This window comes from Capsicum annuum, chromosome 4 (genome assembly GCF_002878395.1).
Source record: "Capsicum annuum cultivar UCD-10X-F1 chromosome 4, UCD10Xv1.1, whole genome shotgun sequence".
NCBI classification, from domain to species: domain Eukaryota; kingdom Viridiplantae; phylum Streptophyta; class Magnoliopsida; order Solanales; family Solanaceae; genus Capsicum; species Capsicum annuum.
Genome location: NC_061114.1, coordinates 62,904,777 through 62,924,798, shown reverse-complemented (window position 1 = coordinate 62,924,798; position 20,022 = coordinate 62,904,777). Strand labels below are relative to the sequence as shown.

Sequence of the window (20,022 nt, the reverse complement as noted above, 5' to 3'; positions counted from 1 at the left end):
CATATGACTAGTAATTTCTTTTAGACATTTTCACAAACATCTTGTGGGCACATCCTTAACAAGACCAAAACCAAGGTAAAATCATTAAGGTTAGGGTTACCCATGACCCATGTATTAAACTACAATTAACAAGCACCCACATATGTAAACCATCACCTAAAATATATGAAACATTATTTAAATCAAGAGTAAATAATACTCAACAATATGCATCAAAACCCTTAACATTAGATTTCAAAACCTCCATTTAAGAATCAAAACCATGTTCAAACATAAGATATTTTCTAACTAACAATGAGGGAGTTATGTTTCTTATACAAGATAATTCACTGAGAGATTCTTGGTCCTCAAGTCTCTAGATGGCCTCTTTGATAAACCCTAGGCACAATCTTATAAGAGAAGTTTAGAGAGGATTTAGGAGTGTTTAGATCTTGTCTAAGTCAAGAATGAAAGGCTAAATAATATTATAAGTCGTGGTTCATAAGGGTTTAGGGGTGGGAAATGTCTAAAATGTCCTCAGATTGAAAGCTAAAAATTCCAACCCAAGAGGGTATGACCACCCTACATAAACCGTACCTTAGGGTATGAGTGGTACCCTAACTATTACCTTAGACCTTAAAAGGGATCCCCATACTGACAAACATATGACCATATAGGGCCAAGTCATACCCTAAGGTGTGAGAAGAACCCTTAGAGTCGTACCTTTATCAAAATCACCAGGGTCGTCCTCAAAATATCATATAACTTGGCAACATACAACTGATACCTGATAACGCTCAACTTACACCTCAAATTAGTGTAAGGCGGTCGTTGTCAATATATTTACCCAATTTTGGAGTCGGGATCGAATCCACAGGGAATAATATGAGTGGCGATTAAGCTAATTTGAAGTTATAGCTACAAGTTCAATTCAAACAAATAGTACGAAAATACAAAATTAAGATGGGGGTTTTGAAAGTATCAAGTAATGTTGTCACTTCAATATTAATGTTTGTAATTAATATAAATGGTAAACCAGAGCTATGTTCACCAAGGGTTTTAGGAATTGACAGATACTAGGTAATGCTAGAGATTCTCGAAATGATTAGAATAGCAGAATATCCCTGACGATTATACTATCTGACTTATCTCTCAACCTCACCAGATAATTTATTATCTAATTCTCTCAAACTTAGATACCTTATCTATTTCCAAAAGGATACTATCTCAGGTAGATTAATCCAGTTAAGGCATTAATCATTAAACAGAAGGTTGGTACCTTTTGAGTCTCTATTGATAATTCACGTCCTCTAGTCTATTTCTCCGTTAAAAGCAAATAAAACCTAAGGCATAACCTAATGTTTGCAACCACCAGAGTTCAGTTAAAACAACAGAATTTTAAGATGTTCCACTACTCTTTGAATCTGTTAAACACCTAGTACCATATCAAACCCTAATCCATGGATCCCATAACCCCGGCTAATGGAATTAGACGCTCATGATTTGATGAACGAAATCATAAGTTGAATTCATAAGGATAAGGATAACTTACGATTAGATGAAAAACAACAAGTATTTTCTTCAATTGAATCACAAGGTAGAAACCCAAAAATAGTTGATAAAAACAAGAAGAATAATTGATGTAAAAGAGCAATGTTACGTGCCTCTCTTCCCTAGGTTAATTGTCTGATAGATGAATTATGAATGAATCAAAAACCCCAAAAGATGTTATTTATACTAAAGCCTAATTAAGGTAATAAAATAAAAAAATCACAGCTGAGCTTGGATATAGGTGACGACATATTGGTGTTGATCATCAGGCTTCTGACGACGTCTTAGATATGTCATCAGAAGTCGTGCCTTCTTAACCTTTTTTGCCTCACTCTGATGATGTCCTCTGACGGCTTACCAGAGGAGTGACGGCGTGTAGCAAATGTCGTCAGACCTTCAGCTTATTTCACCATGTTCTGTCCCACTTGACGACATCTTCTGACGGCTTACCACACTTGTGATGACATATTGAGAATGTCATCACCCTCATCCAACAACTCTTATTCACTGTTCTTCCTGACGCCTTTTTCTGGTAGCTTACCAAATCTCTGACGGCTTGCAAAAAATGTCGTAGACTCATATCAGCTTACTTGTACCAGATTTTACTTATTTTGTTCATCTTTCCTATGTTTTCTTCCCATCCTTGACTTTCCTACAAAATCTTAAGAAATAACATCAAAAACACCAATAATTACTTAAGAACTTACAATTATTTCAAGTTAAAAAGTCTTAAATGTGCTACAAAAATCTAACACATCAATACCCTAACATAGGACTAGGGAGAGGCCAAACCGTACCTTGGAAAAAATGCTATCAACCTAGACTGACCATCATACGAGATGGTGGGTACTAGTCATACCCTAGTATACGAGTGGTATTCTTAAACTGTACCTTGCCCAGAATCTCAAACTTAGGAAATTTTTTATGGGTTCAAAGCCAAGGTGTTTCAACCTGGATGGATAAAATATCTAGAATAACGGGCCTCCTCCAAGATCAACCTAATCCAATCACCTACTCTCGACGCACAAACTTAGGCCCCAATCCTCAAAACTCCAACTAAATCAAGTGAGGCTTCCTTAGCCTCCCCACTCAACACCTTATCTCAAATTAACCTCAATCCAACATCATTCAAGTGATGAGCTCGAATCTGCTCCATCAAAGAAGATATAGCCTCTACAAATGCCAAAACACGCCCAGGTGTTGAAATATCAAGCCTCACTATCTTGTTATCTAAAGACTCAACCTCTAAGGCCAAAGGCCTCTTATAGGTCAAAAGATGTGCCAAGATACCCATGTTAGTTGACTTTAGGCTAAAGGAATCCACACCCACATTGGCCTTGCCCAGATGGTAGAGAATAGTCAAGTCATAATCTTTAAGTAACCCAAACTAATGGCCTGCCTCATATTATGATCTCACTGAGTGAAGAAGTACTGAAGGCTATGATGATCTGAGAAGATCTCACAACGGACTATATAGAAGTAGTGCCTCCACAACTTCAAGGCAAACACAATTGTGCACAACTTCAAATCATGGGTAGGATAATTCTTCTCATTAAGCTTCAATTAACGTGCACATAAGCAATCACCTTGCCCTCCTCCATCAACACATCACCTAACCCAACACCTAAAGCATCACAAAAGTTGGTAAAACCCACGCACTTTTTGGGCAAAGTCAAGATAGTAGCAGAAGTCAACAAATTCTTGAGCATTTGAAAGCTCACCTCACAAGCATTGAACCACTGAAAAGAATTCTTCTTTTGGGTCAACTTGGTCAATGAAGCTGCAATGGATGAAAAACCCTCAACAAAACGCTGAATAATAACCTGCCAAGCCAATAAAACTCCAAATCTCAATGGGCGAAGTAGGTCTAGCCCAATCACAAACCACTGCAACCTTGGCTGGATCAACCATAATATCTTCTTTAGTCACCATATGAACCCAACAAAAAATAGACTCCAACCAAAACTCGCACTCAGAGAACTTGGCATACAACTTTTCATCCCTCAATCTCTGAAGCACAGTTCGTAAATGCTCCTCATGCTCAACCTCACTCTTAGAACACACAAGGATTTCTAAATACAATAATAAAGGAGTCGAGATATGGTTGAAACACCCAGTTCATCAACTCCATGAATGCGGCAGGCGTATTGGTCAACCCAAAAGACATGACCAAGAACTCATAATGACCATATCAAGTTTTAAAAGCTGTCTTTGAAATATCCAAAGCTCTAATCCTCAACTAGTGATAACCAAACCTCAAATCAATCTTGTAAAATGCCACAACACCCTGAAGCTGCTCAAATAAATCATTAATTCAAGGAATAGAATCTTAATTCTTAACTATCAGCTTATTCAATTGTCTATAATCAATACATATCTGCATAAACCCATTCTTTTTCTTACAAATAAGATAGGCATACCCCAAGGTAAAATACTAGGTCAGATAAATCCCTTATCGAACAACCCTTGCAACTGATCCTTCGGTTTCTTTAACTCTTCTAGGGCCATCCTATAAGGAAGAATAGAAATGGGCCTGATGCCCAGCTCAACATCAATAGCAAAATCAATATCTCGATCCAGAGGCATACCAAGAAAATCTGTAGGGAACAAAATCAATATCTCGATCCAGAGGCATACCAAGAAAATCTGTAGGGAACACATCCATAAACTCACAGACAGCACGGATAGAATCTAAAAAAAGAGGCTAACTAACACTGGTGTTATAAATATGAGCCAAGTAAGATAAATATCCCCTCCCAACTAATATACGAGCCTGAACAAAAGATATAATCCTTTTAGGACCCGAATGAAGTGCACCCTTCCAAGATATCCTTGGCACACCTGGCGAAGCTAAAGTCACAGTCTTAGCAAAACAACCTAAGATAGCATAATAAGGAGCCAACCAATCCATGCACAAAATAATATCAAAATCAACCATGTCTAACACAAGCAAGTCTACCAAAGTTTCATGCTGGGCAAAAGTCACAACACAAGATTGGTACACACGATCCACCACTAAAGAATCACTTACCGGGGTAGATACACAAATAGCCAACACAAGAGGGTTAATAATAAATCAAAACCCAAAGAAAAATACACAGACACATAGAAGAAAGTGGATCCAAGATCAAATAATACAGATGCAGGTCTAAAAGAAACAAGGACGATACTTGTAATCCCAGCATTCAAAGCCTCTGCCTTCAGTCTGGTTGGTATAGCATAACACTGACCATGACACCAGGTGCCTGAGTAGCCCCACGATCACCAACTACCTGAGTGGCCCTATGATTACCCCCATGAGCTCTACTATCTCTACCCCTCACACCTTTGCCAGTACCTCTACCCCTCATAACTAAAATAGGGGTAGCTTGAATTACCCGATGGTGAAAGTCCCTGGTAATATGGCCGATATCATTGCACACATAACAACCTCTACGACCAGTCTCAATAGGAAAAGGTACAATTGGGCCCGAACGGCCACCCTAAACTACTAAACTAGAAAATCCACCACCTAAAATCTGTAAAGCCGTCTGTACTGGCCTACTTTGGTACTTCCACCACAAGAATCCTGACCTCTAAACTCATCAAAATGGTAAACCTTCTTAGCGCCTCCCAGTGATACCCGAAGAATGCCCTCTGTCATCTTCGCATGATCCATAATGCTCTAAAAAGATGCTTCAAATACAATCATCTGGGTCGTAGACAACTGAAGAAGACATCCAAACCCTTTACAAACTTCTGTATCTGCTCAGACATGGTGAAAATGCCATCATAGGAATATCTAGATAGGCAATGGAAGTGTGCCTCATACTTAATAACTATTATGGAGCCCTGCTATAAATTATCAAACTCGTCTTACATACGGTCTCTCAAAATGAAAGGCAAAAATCTCTCTAGGAAAGCTTCAACGAACTTATCCCAAGTCATCTCAGGAGAATCACAGGGTCTACAACTGGCAAGCGACCTCCACCAATCTCTTGTTGCATCTCTCAACTAATAAAATATAGTATAAGCCATATCATCCGCACAGAAAGAGTGAAACATAACTCAGAAACAAGGTATAAAAGAAATTCACATAATAAGGAATAAAATGAGAAAAGTTTCCTAAAGACATGTTATAGCCTCTCAACGATAGACACGAATGTCTATGTGCCGATCCGCGAGACTCCATTAGAAATCTCGTTCTTACACTATTGAGACCAATGAAACTTGTCTCTGATACGAATTTGTCATGACCCAAAAACAAAGGTCATGATGGCACCTGTCGTGGCAAATCTTAATAAGTAAGCCTCCCACCTAAACGGATACACACAAGGAAAAGATAGAAATTCCCTCAAGGTAAGGCTTCTAGAACAAAGTAGAACCATATAGATATAATAAAAGCAAAACGAATAAAATTAACACATGCAGCCATAACTCTCAAAACCTAGTGTCAAAAGTGTAAGAACTACTAATACTATCCAGGAGTCAAATACATCAGAAAAATAACCACAAAGGAATAATATTTGTCTCTAAATACTAATAAAAATATAATTATTACAGAAAGATAGAGGTGAACTCTGGACATAAGAATGTCCAATTTCTACCTTGAGAAATCTGAAGGCGCTCGAAATCAACCAGTTTGAGGCATACTTCCACCTGAAGCTACACTAAAAGGGTGAAGTAGGAGTGAGTATAGTCTACTTATACTCAGCAGGTATTATAGGTCGATCGATCAAAGTAGTAAATGAAGCATACAAAATACACAGTAAAGGCATGTCACCTACAATCAGAAAATGTACCATAATAGTAGCCCACACCGCTTGCACTACCAGTTTTAATGTATCACGTATAATGCAATATCACACCAAGATAGGACATAGGTACGTATTATATCACATATAAATAGAACAAATTAGAACATGTATATACAAGATCATCAAATACAAGTAAGGAAGATACAACAAATGCATAGATAGCAAGTCAATATGGCAATACAACATAATGAAACACAATAAAGTAAGAGAAATATATATGATAATGATGATGATATTGATGATGATGATGATGATGATAATGCACAAGGTCGTCGCACAACCTCTGAGACTATTGTACAATACCCGTATACACCTGTGGAGCTAAAGATTTCCAATGTAGGACCCATAGGGGGTTCGACAACCCATATGCAATCTATATATCTTATATCTCCTTTTTGACACCTCCCTCATAAAGGGTTTATAATGTGTTGCAATGTCTGCTTCTCGACACATCTCTCAAAGAGGGTTTTAAAAAGGTGTTACCAGTGTTACTCAAGTGTTACCACGGTGGTACCAGTGTTTCATGAATGAGTATGATATAAGGATGTAACGCTCACAACCAATGACAATGAGTATTTCCAGAACCAATCACAATAATATATTTCCACAACCAACCACAATTATACATTTCCACTATCACGTGAGTCAATATTCACTCATTATTTTTGTGTCATCCATGAATTTCCACATGTCTCATATAACAAAAAGGTATGAATATATCCCAATACACCAATGGTATCACATTAGACATTTCAACAATACAAGATAATTATTCACATATATTCAAGGCTATCAACAATACATAGGACCCCCCAACGGTCACACATATCACATAATATTGCAATTTTAATAATTACATTACATATAGGTCCCACACAGGAACAACACATAGATATCCATTTTTGATGATTAGTTTCCACCCTTAACATATATTTTGTATCATCATTTATTACCCATCCCAGTCTGAAAAAGTTAAGCCATAACTTACCTCAAAAGCCAACATCGGTCAGCTACACTTTGAATCCATGACCTTACTTTTTACAAACGATTCTGAACTCCACTAAAGACATTAAATATGGAATATAAGCATCAAAATAAAATCGACACCCATATTGACTACTTTTGATTCAGAGTCAAAACAAACTCTCGAAATGAGTTTTCAAAAATAAAGGGCAAAATTGTATTTACTTCAAAAATTGTGTTTCCCATATTTTTAGGAACCTACGGATGAAAATTCAAGTAAAATCGAGTCAAAATGAGGTTCAAATTGAAGAAAAATTATTTTAAGCTTTACCAGGTAAAAATCTTTGAAATCCAGGTTAAAATCAAGAATTGAAGTTGTTTTGAAGGTTAAATTGATGAAAAAATAGTAATTATAAGATTAAAATATTATTCAAGTGAAAAGGAGTGAAATTTTTGTTTAAAATCAAGTCCTAAGATTTTTGGAGTTTTGAGAAATCAATCAAAAAATTACTAAGAAAAAGGTGAATTCTTATTTTAAATTCGTAATAGAATCAAGAAATAGATGTTAATCTAGATTCTCAAGCTCCCACAAGCTTCACTTTTAAGTTCCCACACTATTTTTGAGTTTAACTCTCAAGAGACAAGATGAAAAAATGATCAAAGTTAGCCCCAAAACTGTTATTAATAGTGCAGATTTTCTACATCAGCTATAGATAAAAACCTGCTTTTTTTTATTTAAAGTCTAATCCGGACTTCAACGGGGTGCTCAGAATTCATTCGGAGTCCGATATATGCAAATGAACTATGTAACTACACTAAATTCGATGTTCTGAACGCGTTAGAGAAGTCGTATTTTTGAAAAAATATCATTTTACAAAGTTGGCCCTCGAAACTCGAAATCATAATTTTCCAAACAAAGGACCGAAATGAGATTTAAAAGCCGTAAAATCACATCAAATATGTTACCATCCTATAATCAATATTCCGGATCTGCTGGTGAAGCTAAATTTTTCATTCGAGGTCGTTTCAACCAAATGTGAACCCCAGCAATGCAAAACAACTAGATATCATGACATAAGATTAGACATGTCTAAAAGAGTGATGGCTGTGACTTGTGGGTGCTCAAGGGACAAGTAATGTTTGAGAGAAAGTAGTTCTTCTCAATGTAGATGTTTATTCTGAGTAATTGGTTGTTACTACCATTTCTCTCCCTTATACTCATTTGATTGAGTGTTCAATTGTTTTGTACTCTCATATGATGATATTTAGTCACTTTCCATTGCTTGAATGATGTTAACTTATTTTATTTTATTTATTTCTCCCCTTTTAGTCTCATCTTGCTTATCAATAGAACTATAAAAATATCGTGCATATATAATAGATAAATGTCTTCATCTATACCAGACTATATTAATAGTCATGTATCGACCAATTAAGTCTAGTGTGAAGTAAAGTGGGATAAAATTAGAAAAAAATAAAATAAAATAAAATAAACATCATTCACATAATGTAAAGTGGCTAAATATCATTATATGAGCGTACAAAATAATTGGACACTCGATCAAATGAGTATAAGGAAGAGTAATGGTAGTAACAACCAACTACTCAGAACAAACGTCTGTATTGAGAAGGACTACTTGCTCTCAAACATTACTTGTCTAATGAATACCCACAAGTCACAACCATCACTCTTCCTTATGCTCAGTAGACATGTCTAATTCCATGCCATGATATCTAGTTATTTTGCATTGCTTAGATGATTCATATTTATTTTACTTTATTTTAATTTAATTTATTTGTCCCCTTTTTTGTCCCTTCTCAATGATCTACGACTATAGCATGTCTTAGATAACACTTTATCATGTTCAAAAGTGATTTGGTGTCACAATTGATGTATCTAAATTATTTTGCAATGTTTGAATGGTAATAATTGGCATACTTTAATTTTACTTAATTTAATTTCTCTTTTTTGTCATTATTTTAACTTATCCATATATTCAATAAATTGATCATAGACCATCAATAAATGACTTATTAAAAAATCAATAATCTCTCTATACATTAAAGAATCGGCAACGAATCAGTATATAATAAATAATTTGCATATATAAACCTTAATAGTCGATTATAGAAGACATAAATATTCTTTAGACCCCCTTTGAAGTAAATGATCAACTATTTGAATGTTCCCCAACGGTCTGATCATTTACCAATAGTAACAAGGTATAATTTTTCAACGGTTACTTTTTTGGTAGCCCTACTATATAAATGAAAGGGACCTTTTTGAACTCCTCCATGTTCATTTATTCATCCCTTTCTCGTTTTACTTCAACAATAACAATGTCTCAGTCATCTCAAACATCTAAAAGTACTTACATTTGTTATTGTGGTAATCCCACTATTTTGAAGACATCACGAATCGACAAGAATTCAGGTCAAAAATTCTACAACTGTGCGGTTGGAAAAGTGTACTTTTTTAAATAAAAAACTATTTATGTTCATCAAAAATACAATTTTCTAAATTATCTTCATTATTTTAAGATAATGGTTGATGCTCGTTTTTCAAGTGAATTTCTTTCAATTTTGAGGAATCAAAATTTTAAGGCATTGCAAAGTTTGAAATGTTAAAAAAGGTTAGAGAATCTGAAGAAAATAAGGATCTTCTTATGACATTATATAGGAAATCGAAACACAACATTTATCACTTAAAAATATATTTGAAAGACCTCGAAATTCAGAGGGATCAACTTGAGCATAGGTTGGCTATAGCTGAAGAAAAAAAGAAGGGCCTAAAAATTATGATGTATTGTTTACTATTAGTTTTGTCTTTCTAAAAAGGTGTAATGGGGGTATAGTGGGATTGAATGTATTATGTCTCTTATATTAATCGACTACTTTTCACTTATATTACATATGCTTTACCTTTTTCATTCATCGACTACACAACACTATATTATATATGTTTTATCTTTTAGACAGAGTCTATAATCAACGATGACATCAATGTAAAAGTAATTAGACATTGATTATATAAATTTTAAACTATTAATCATAAACTATAAAAGTAGTTTTGAAAATAAAATTGTTAAGCTCTACACATCCAGAGCTGAAAAATAAAAAATTTAGATTGTTTTGTCTTCCACAAATAAACATCACCCACAAATAAAAGTTATACATTGTTTTTTGATTCCTCAACATTCTTGTCTTCCACGTTCATATTGTTGATATCATCAACAACTTTCTCAGGAAAATCATCTATATCCACTGATGCATTTTCTTTTTCAACCTCCACAATAGCTTCTTTTTTCTAGTGCATTATTTTTTTTCTTCTTTGTCCTTATCTTTTTATTCTTCTGTTGCTGCCATGGTTTCTTTTTCTTCTTCTTTTCTCTGTTCTTCTTCTACTTTTGTTGTCTTCTCTCCTTCTTCATGTTTTTCTCTACTGCTTTTTTCCCTTCTCCTTCTTCCTCTTCTAATTTCTCTCCATCTTCTTCTTTGTTTTTTTTCACAAATAGTTCTTTTATTTTTTTCTTCTTTTTACTGCCTACCTTCATCATGATTATCCTTCTCTACACCAGCTGATTTATCAACTTTGTTTTCTTCTTCACAAACAGCCTCTTTATTTTGTCCATCTTCTTTTTCTTGATTGCCTTCATCCGGATTTTACTTTTCTATAACAATTGCATCATCAGGGATCATTACCTCATCACATTGATCGAGGCGTATTCCAAAGCTGCTACCTCAAGCAGTACTTCTTTAATTCCATTGTCATCTCAAAAAACCCTCACTGATGAATGTTAACTTTGTACCTGCACACATGTATTTTCAAGTATTTAAAGTTTATAATAAACTATGCTATCAGTTAATAAATAATTATATAGATTCTATTATAAATAATATTTATTATATAAAATATGCAACTTCTATAATATATAGAGGATATATTACCTTCATTTTCTTCTTTCTTCTTATGCTTCTCCTTTTCTGCTCTCCTTAGCCTCTCTTGTTTCACAAAATCAACAATATCTTTTATGGCCTCCTCTAGCATAAACACGCGCTCTTCTAAATTTTTTATTATCGATGTCTTTTCTGTTGTTCTCAGTTTACTTGTCCTCGCACCGTGAGTGACATGTCTTGACACAGAATTTCTATCCAAATTCTGATCATTGTGCCCATCCTCACCATCCTTGGATGAGCTAATGACAGTCACACCATCCAGATGGATCTTCAAGCCATCGATGAATGGGTCATTCGCCTCATCTATGAATGCTATAAACTTTTTCATATATTGCTGCTTCATTTGACTATAGGGATAAGGTACGGATGCACTCTCTGCTGATAAATAGGCAATTGTGAGTATTAATAAATACAGTATTGTTAAAAATATTCTTCGAAAAAATAGTCTCATAACCTTGTACTCCATCCGTTCAAATATAGATCACCTTCAATTAGTTTATCGGCTTTTGAGGTTTGCCATCTGAGTAATCAAGGAACGGGCAGCAAGTCTTTTATTGATTTACCATTTCCCCTATCGAGCTCGGGAAAGGCTTCGTATATCCAAAACTATAATAAAAAATAAAAATAAATATATAAATCAGTCAGTATACTATGGATACCATAGATAAATTACAGTATAGAATAAACAAACACTCTTTTTTATTGCAATCTTTTTTAAAAGAGTTTTACCATCCTCCATCACTTTGAGATATTTTGAATCGCGGGGATAACACCCACAATTTAACCCCGTGATTAGCGCAAACTCCTTTAGGCCAAAACATGTTGGCTTATCGTTGATGCAGAACCACATTTCATACAACATATTGTCCTGTTGAACTCGATGAAGAAGTGTATAGTTGAAAAGTTGTCTATTGAACTTCAAAGGATCTGGCAAGTCCCATAAACAATCAAAACAAGAATTCTTAAATATCGACTTGAGACGTTGATCAACCACGACTTTGTTGAATTCATAAAATATTTTGAAATGAGACCTAATGGATATCTTAGTCGGAAATGATCCAACATCATCCATGACAGTGGCGAGGTCATACCTCTCTACCAAAATAAACCTTTCACAATGGGGCAAGATCAATGCTTCCTAATCTATCCTATACTCAATTTTTATTTCCTCCTGCAGATCTCCACCTGAAGCTTGAACAGTTTCATCGCTACAACTTCTATTCTCTGGCTCATCGACTACCTATTTTTTCCTTTTCTCAGACCTTTCAACTTCCACAGCTTTGCGTTAACTATCTCTAGCCATTTATTATGATCTACGTACAAAAAATAAGATTTTTCAACTATCATGTAATAACAATACTTAACCAACCTAACGGTATATTAATAGGACAACAACACTAGCAGATTGAATCAAAAAAAAAAAAAAACCTTATCTAAAACACCATTACAGTCATGCATAATTCAAGATCAAATCCAAAAATCAAACAAATACCTAATCAACCGAATGGTCATTTAATAGTAAACAATAATGTATGATCAAACCATCACCCACAAAAACATGCATCTAAAACACCATTACATTGAAGAAAAACTTGAAAAAAATCTAAATTTTTAGCACACTAACCGATGAAATTTGAAAAAAAAATCACAATGCAATCGTCAAGGGAAATCACAATCCATCAACAATCAAACAATATCAACTTAAAAACACAATCTTTCAATAAAATCACGCCCCATTTTTCAAAAAAAGAAATTAGTCTTTTTCATCCAAATCAAATAAATATCTATCAACCGAACGACCTATTAACACAACAAGAAAAATATATGATCAAACCATAACCACAAGAACATGCATCTAAAACACCATTACATTAAAGAATAATTTGAAGAAAACCAAGATTTCTTGGCACATCAGCCGATGAAATTTGAAAAAATAATTCACCATGTTATCGGCAAGGACAACCGTTATCCATCAATAATCAAATAAATATCAACTAAAAATAAAGATTTTTTGTAAAATAAACCCCCATATTTCAAAAAAAATTAATTTTTTCCTCCCAAAAAAACTCAATCGCCACAAATCAAAATAGAAAAAGACCAAAATAGATCCATCAATATGGAGCAAAAATTACTCGAGAGATGAATAGAAATTACCTGAAGTTGAAGATGAAAGATCATAAAGCTTTACACACGATACAAATAAAAAATAGAGGTTGGGAAAATATGAAGCCGGAATGACGATGGGGTTGGAGTGATAGTGAGGAGAGAAAAAAAATTTCTTGGTATTTTGTAGAAAGTTGGGCGTGAAAAGTATTTAAAAAATACTTAAGAGGTAGCAACAACTTTTCAAATTTTACACTTTAACCCATACCCCACACATTTTCTATTTTGTCTCCCCAAACCCTAGAAAATTAATTCAAGGGAAAATGCTCTATTACCACCTTGAACCATACGCGAAAAGGCTGAGACACAACCAAACTTTAGGAGTGTCCTATTACCCCCTGGACTAATTAAAATCATATTTTTGATAATCTTAGTGCCTACATGGCACATACATGGCACACACGTGTGCCTACATGGACCCTTCAGTGTGTTGTGTCACGTATGTGCCACGTAGGTACTAAGTTTGTCAAAAATATGATTCTAATTAGTCCAGGGGTAATAGGACCCTCCAAAAGTTTGGGTGTGACTCAATATTTTCGTGTATAGTTTAAGGTGGTAATAGAGTATTTTCTCTTAATTAAAAAAGAAATAAGTGTTTCTTTTCCCAATTAAATTTTCAAAGTGTCCTTTTTACCAATTCTTCTTTACTTACTATAGCTCTTGAAAAAGAGACAAACTATAGCTCTTAAGGGAAGTACTATAAACATTCGACAAGCGACATCAGGTTCCTCAATTTCTTTTACTTTTGTTAAGCTATTAGATTTTTTTTAGTAAAAATCCCATTGATTTCTTTAACCTTTATGGTTTGTAAAATAATATTCTCTCCATATTTTTTGAATAGAAATGGTCGTCCCTTTTTAGAAAGAGTGGGCGATTAAAATAGGTCACCCACTTAAAAAAAGTATCAAAATATGTCATGTATATAAAGGGGTACCAAAATAGGTTTAACTCACCAAAAAAGGTGAGTTATACCTATATTTTTTAACGAAAATTGAAGACGGCGTGAGCTTTATAAAAAGTGTACAACTCACCTTTTTTTTGTGAGTTATCCGTTTTATTTATAACTCACAAAAAAAGTGAGTTATATATTGAAATGTATAAAACTCACTTTTTTTATGAGTTATCCTTTATTGGTACATAACTTACAAAAGATGTGAGTTATATTTATTTTTATAATTTTTTTGAATATTTATAAAACTCACATATTATTTGAGCTTTTTATTTTTATTTTATAATTTTTATTTGTATAAAATTCACATATCTATTTTATTTTTTAAAAATCTATTTTGATTTTATAAAGCTCACTAATTATGTGAGTTATCTAGACTCTATTTTTATCATATGTCTCTATTTTTATCATATAAAACTCACTAATTATGTGAGTTATCCATTTTACACGTGTCACACCCTGCTTTGACGACAGTCTTTATTATTGATGTGAAATATGAATATAGCTCTAAAAATATGTGAGTTATGTGCACAGCTTTATTAGTAATGTGAAATATAAATATGGTGCTAAAAATATATGAGTTATGCAAAATAAATTTATACTATACAACGAGACGTGAGGATAGAGTATATACAAATTAATTGTTATATACTACACAAAAAAAATCTTCTTTTTTAAAAAAAAAAAAAAAAAAAGAACACATAGAGAAACTTATTACATCTACTTTCAAAATAGATTTAAAAAAATACATATGTGAGTTTTATAAAATAAAAATTAGAAAGGAAAAATAGATGGAGAGTTTTACATCATGTCAAGTAACAGGCCAAGACTTCATTTTTATTTTTTATTTTTATTTTAGATGTAAAACTCCCCATCTATTTTTTTTCTAGTTTTTATTTTATAAAACTCACATATGCTTTAATCTATTTTGAAAGTAGATGTAACAAGTTTCTGTATGTGTTCTTTTTTTGTAAAACAAAAAATCTATGGTATAATATATAACAATTAATTTATATATACTCCATCTCACGTCTAGTTGTATAGTATATAATTTGTTTTGCATAACTCACATATTTTTAGTCTCATATTCATATTTTACATTACTAATAAAGTTGTGCACATAACTCACATATTTTTAAAGCTATATTCATATTTCACATTAATAATAAAGAATGTCGTTAGAGTTGGGTGTGACATGTGTAAAATGGCCAACTCACTTAAAAAGTGAGTTATTTATTTTATATTTGAATAACTCACATAATTAGTGAGTTTTATATGATAAAAATAGAGACATGTGATAAAAATAGAGGATGGATAACTCATGTAATTAGTGAGCTTTATAAAATCAAAATAGATTAAAAAAAAAAAGAAAAATAGACATGTGAGTTTATAAAATAAAATTTACAAAAGAAAAAATAGAAAGCTCACATAATATGTGAGTTTATAAAAATTCACATGAATTATAAAAATAAGTCTAGCTCATATTTTTTGTGAGTTCTATATAAATAAAGGATAACTCACAAAAAAAGTGAGTTCTATACATTTCAATATATAACTCACTTTTTTGTGAGTTATGAATAAATAAAAAAAGATAACTCACAAAAAAGTGAGTTATACACTTTTTATAAAGCTCACACTGTCAGCTAAATTTTCGTTAAAAAATAAAGGTATAACTCACTTTTTTGTGAGTTACGCTTATTTTAATACCACTTTATATACATGACATATTTTAGTATTTTTTTTGAGTGGGTGGCGTATTTTGATCGCCCACTCTTATAGAAATTGTTTTGGTGAGACTTTTTATAATTTTATCATAATATAATATATCTAAATAAAACATATAAAATTTGAGATAGAAAATATTAGATAATTTCTTTCTATCAGAATGAATCTTGGTGGACGGTGTTACGTTAGCCGATACCTATGCTTGCTGGAAACACCTTAATACCAAGTAATATTAATTAAGGTGAGTATAAACTGATTTAAACACTATAATTATAAAACATAAAAATAGAGAGATAGTAAAAGTTAAAAGATCGAGATGACAAACAAGGGAGTTTTCCCTTAAGATTTATTCCTACAAAGAAAAGAGAGAATAAAAGTATCATAAAAAAGAATAAAAATATTCCTCTTCATGCTCTCGGGGCACATTTAGTGCTCATTATTAATGTGCACTAACCCTTCTCTACAATGGTAAAGAGAGGTCGGGGCAGGCCTTAGAAAGAATAGCAAACCAACATGATTATAACTAAAAGAAAACTAGCGATAATTTCTTCAAAAACACAAGATAGGGGGAAGGATGAGATGATTCAAACAAGTAACCCTAATATCCCCATTAATGGGACTTCTATGGCGATGAAATCGAGTTTATCAGGTCCTCTGATAAAATCCACACTGGAAACTATTTTACAAGCTGTGGAGGGGAAGATAGAGAAACTCAATTTGACAGAAATAGGTAGTATTAAGGGAAAAGGGGACAAAGTGACTCAACAACAGGAAACTGGTGGGAGATCAATTAATAATAATCAAGAGCAAATACAAATGCAAGAAGCACAACCAGCAGATTCAAAGAGAAAAATAAATCCAGAACAACAAGATAGTACCTCATGGTCTTGCCTTTTTTATAATAATAGGATGACCAATAAAAATATGCCGCTAAAGTTCATGCCTCCCACTGTGATAAATAGAACAACCACTGTATTATTAGACTCGGATAAATTAGACCAAGAGACTAGGGAATGGAGAAATATTGTGATAGTGTATATTATAGGAGATGTTACTAGCTATACTTATATGAAGAAATACATTGCTAAAAGCTGGAATACAATACCTCCACTAAAAATTTTCCTCCATAAAAAGGGTTTCTTTATAGTTAAATTTTTATCGGCTGCAGATAAAGATGAGATTAAAAGCTCAGGACCTTATTCTATTAACAGTGTCCCTTTGATTTTGAAGCTGTGGGTATCAGACTTTGATTTTGAGCAAGAGTTCCCCACTATTTTGCTATTATGGGTTAGGTTTCCTAACCTACCATTGCATTATTAGGTCCAACAACTTTGAGAAAAATTATTAGTCTACTAGGACAACCAATTGTGGCTGATGAATGTACAAAGAACAAAATCAAGATATCCTTTGCTAGGGTCCTCATCGATATTGATGTGATGCATGAAATGCCAAATATTATCGAGATTACCTAATCTTCAGAAAAGAAATTTAGTCAAAAAGTGGTTTATGACTGGAAAAACAAGTTGTGTAAGAAATGTATTGCATATAGGCATAAATACAAAAAAGATGCACCTTCTACAGGTAATCCTAAGCAATAAGAACCAAAGTCTGCAACATTCCGGGATAGTAATAAAGGTAAAGCACCAGTGCAACGCTAGTTATCAAAGCCAATGAAACAGGGGGATAATAAATAGTAAATTGAGGATGGAGTGAACACAAGGCCAACCATGAAGGGGCTGACACAACAAAAAGACCCGGAACCAGCCGAGGTTTATCATAATAAGTCTACTCCTCAAAGAGTTATTTAACTACAGGAAAATCCCCTACAAAGGATGTTTTGGCCAATATGTCCTATGCTAATCTAGTACAAAAAGGGGAATTTCAACTAAGGCCAAATGTGGTGGCCATAAGTAATTCATTTAAATTACTAGGATAGGGTCATGTCTAAAGGGGTTGGGGGGGGGGGCTGGTGTGGGGGGGGGGGGAAGAAAAAGGATGGATATGGGACTGGAGGCTAGGCCTGGCATTAGGAGAGGTAGATAAAGATGTATTGCTAGAGTTGATAGGCTACAAGTTGGGTCTTGGAATATAGGTACTCTTCAGAGTAAGTCTATAGAGCTGGTGAAGATTCTTAAAAAGAGGGGGATCAATATTGCATATGTGCAGAAGACTAAGTGGGTAAGGTCTAAGGCTACAGATGTGGATGGTTACAAGCATTGGTACTCTGGTAGAGAGAGGCGTATGAATGGAGTTGGCATCTTAGTAGATGAAGAGCTCAGAAGGCAGGTAGTGGAGGTTAAGAGGATCAGCAATAAGTTGATAATTGTTAAGTTGTTCATTGGGGGGTCTACTCTGATCGTATGTAGTGTTTATGCACCACAAGTGGGCTTAGATGGGGAGGAGAAGATGACGTTTTATAAGGTTTTGGATAAGGTGGTGAAAGGAGTGCCTAGTTCTGAGAAGATTATTATAGAAGGGGATTTCAATAGGCATATTGGGGATTTATCGAAAGGCTTTGGCGATGTGCATGGAGTTTTGTTTTGGGGGAGAGAAATGAAGAGAGAGCTACTCTATTAGATTTTGTGAGGTCCTTTGGGTCGGTAGTGGTGAATTCGAGCTTCCCAAAGAAGGAAGATCACCTGATCACCTTTTAAAGCGCGATAGCCAAGACTCAAATGGACTGTTTGCTGCTTAGAAAAGGGGATAGGGTGTTGTGTAAGGACTGTAAAGTCATATCGAGTGAGAATCTTTCAACCCAGCATAGGCTGTTGTGATGGACTTAGGTATTAAAAAAATAAAAAGAGAACGGGTGAGGAAAGTAGACCTAGAATTAAGTAGGGCAGCCTTCTACCAGTGAATGCGAGGGATATAGGAAAGAAAGTGGTGGGAATCGGGGTGTAGGAGTGCAAGGGGTGTGGATGGTATGTGGGATAGGGCGATTAGGTTCATCAAGGAGACTGCTAGTAATACGAGCCAAATGGCCATCTATGCTTTTGAAGACGTTATTGGATGCTAATGCATAAAGACTCAAGACTTGGTCACCTCTAGGACACAAGAACATGCATGGAGGACCCGCTTTGAGCATGACATAAGGCAAACTCGTGTGTGGAAGATTGCGTGGGGGCTTACCTTTGATGTCAACCCGAGACTACAAGTGTTGAAGAATGACCCCACGGTTGTGGAGCATTAAAGAAGAACCCTTCATTAAGGGTGTTTTTGGGATCACACTTTGTTAGAAAGACACTCCATGGCCACCCCTTTTTATTAAGGGTATTGTGGTCATTTTTGTTATGTAATAAGCTAGCCTCTATATAGTCTTCTATTAAGTCATTTTCTCTTTAGTTTTGGAAGGATAAATATATGAAAGTCTTCTTCTCTCTTTGAGAGTGTAACACCCTTAGTGTAGGGCTTGGATAAGCCATTAGTGTAGGGCTTAGAAAAGCCAATATTGTTCTTTGCTTGGAAATGATGGATCTTGAGGTGAGTTGATTCCCTTGGCGGTCGCCATAAGAACTTGGTACTTGTTAACTTGTTTTGTAGAGGTTTTAGAGTTTTGATATACTCTTTAGTTGCTACCTAATGGGTTCTCTTTGTGTTAAGTTAGCTATTTTTTACTCTTTTTAAGTTTATGTTTGCTTCTCGTATCGTGTTGTTGTCTTGTTGTTGCGGGTAAAGGCTTGTGATTGTGGGTTATTTGCGGACTATTTTGGTGTAGTAGATACCGTTTGGTATCATTTGGTATCAGAGCAAGGATTGATTTTATTCCAATAAAATCAATCTTGGGCTTGTTAGTTGAAAAATAAAAAAAAGTGTTGAAAAACCGAAAATCTCAAAAAAAAGAAATCTATCCTGTTTTTGTGTTTAGCTGAAATTTGAGAATTAGATTTAGGAGATTTTAGTGTGTTTTGTTTGTTTCTAGTGTTAGTTTCTTATTTCCTA

At 34.1% G+C, this 20,022-nt stretch overlaps 1 protein-coding gene across 1 annotated transcript; it reads right to left on the bottom strand.

The window, feature by feature from the left end:
- Positions 1-10,716: 10,716 nt before the first annotated feature.
- LOC107869733 lies at positions 10,717-11,617 on the bottom strand. The gene is made up of 2 exons (XM_016716193.2): positions 11,238-11,617; positions 10,717-11,098 (listed from the first exon to the last, which is right to left on the bottom strand). The coding sequence occupies exons 1-2, from the start codon at positions 11,587-11,589 to the stop codon at positions 11,058-11,060; spliced, it is 393 nt and encodes a 130-aa protein (XP_016571679.1). The 5' UTR covers positions 11,590-11,617; the 3' UTR covers positions 10,717-11,057.
- Between the last annotated feature and the right edge of the window lie 8,405 nt (positions 11,618-20,022).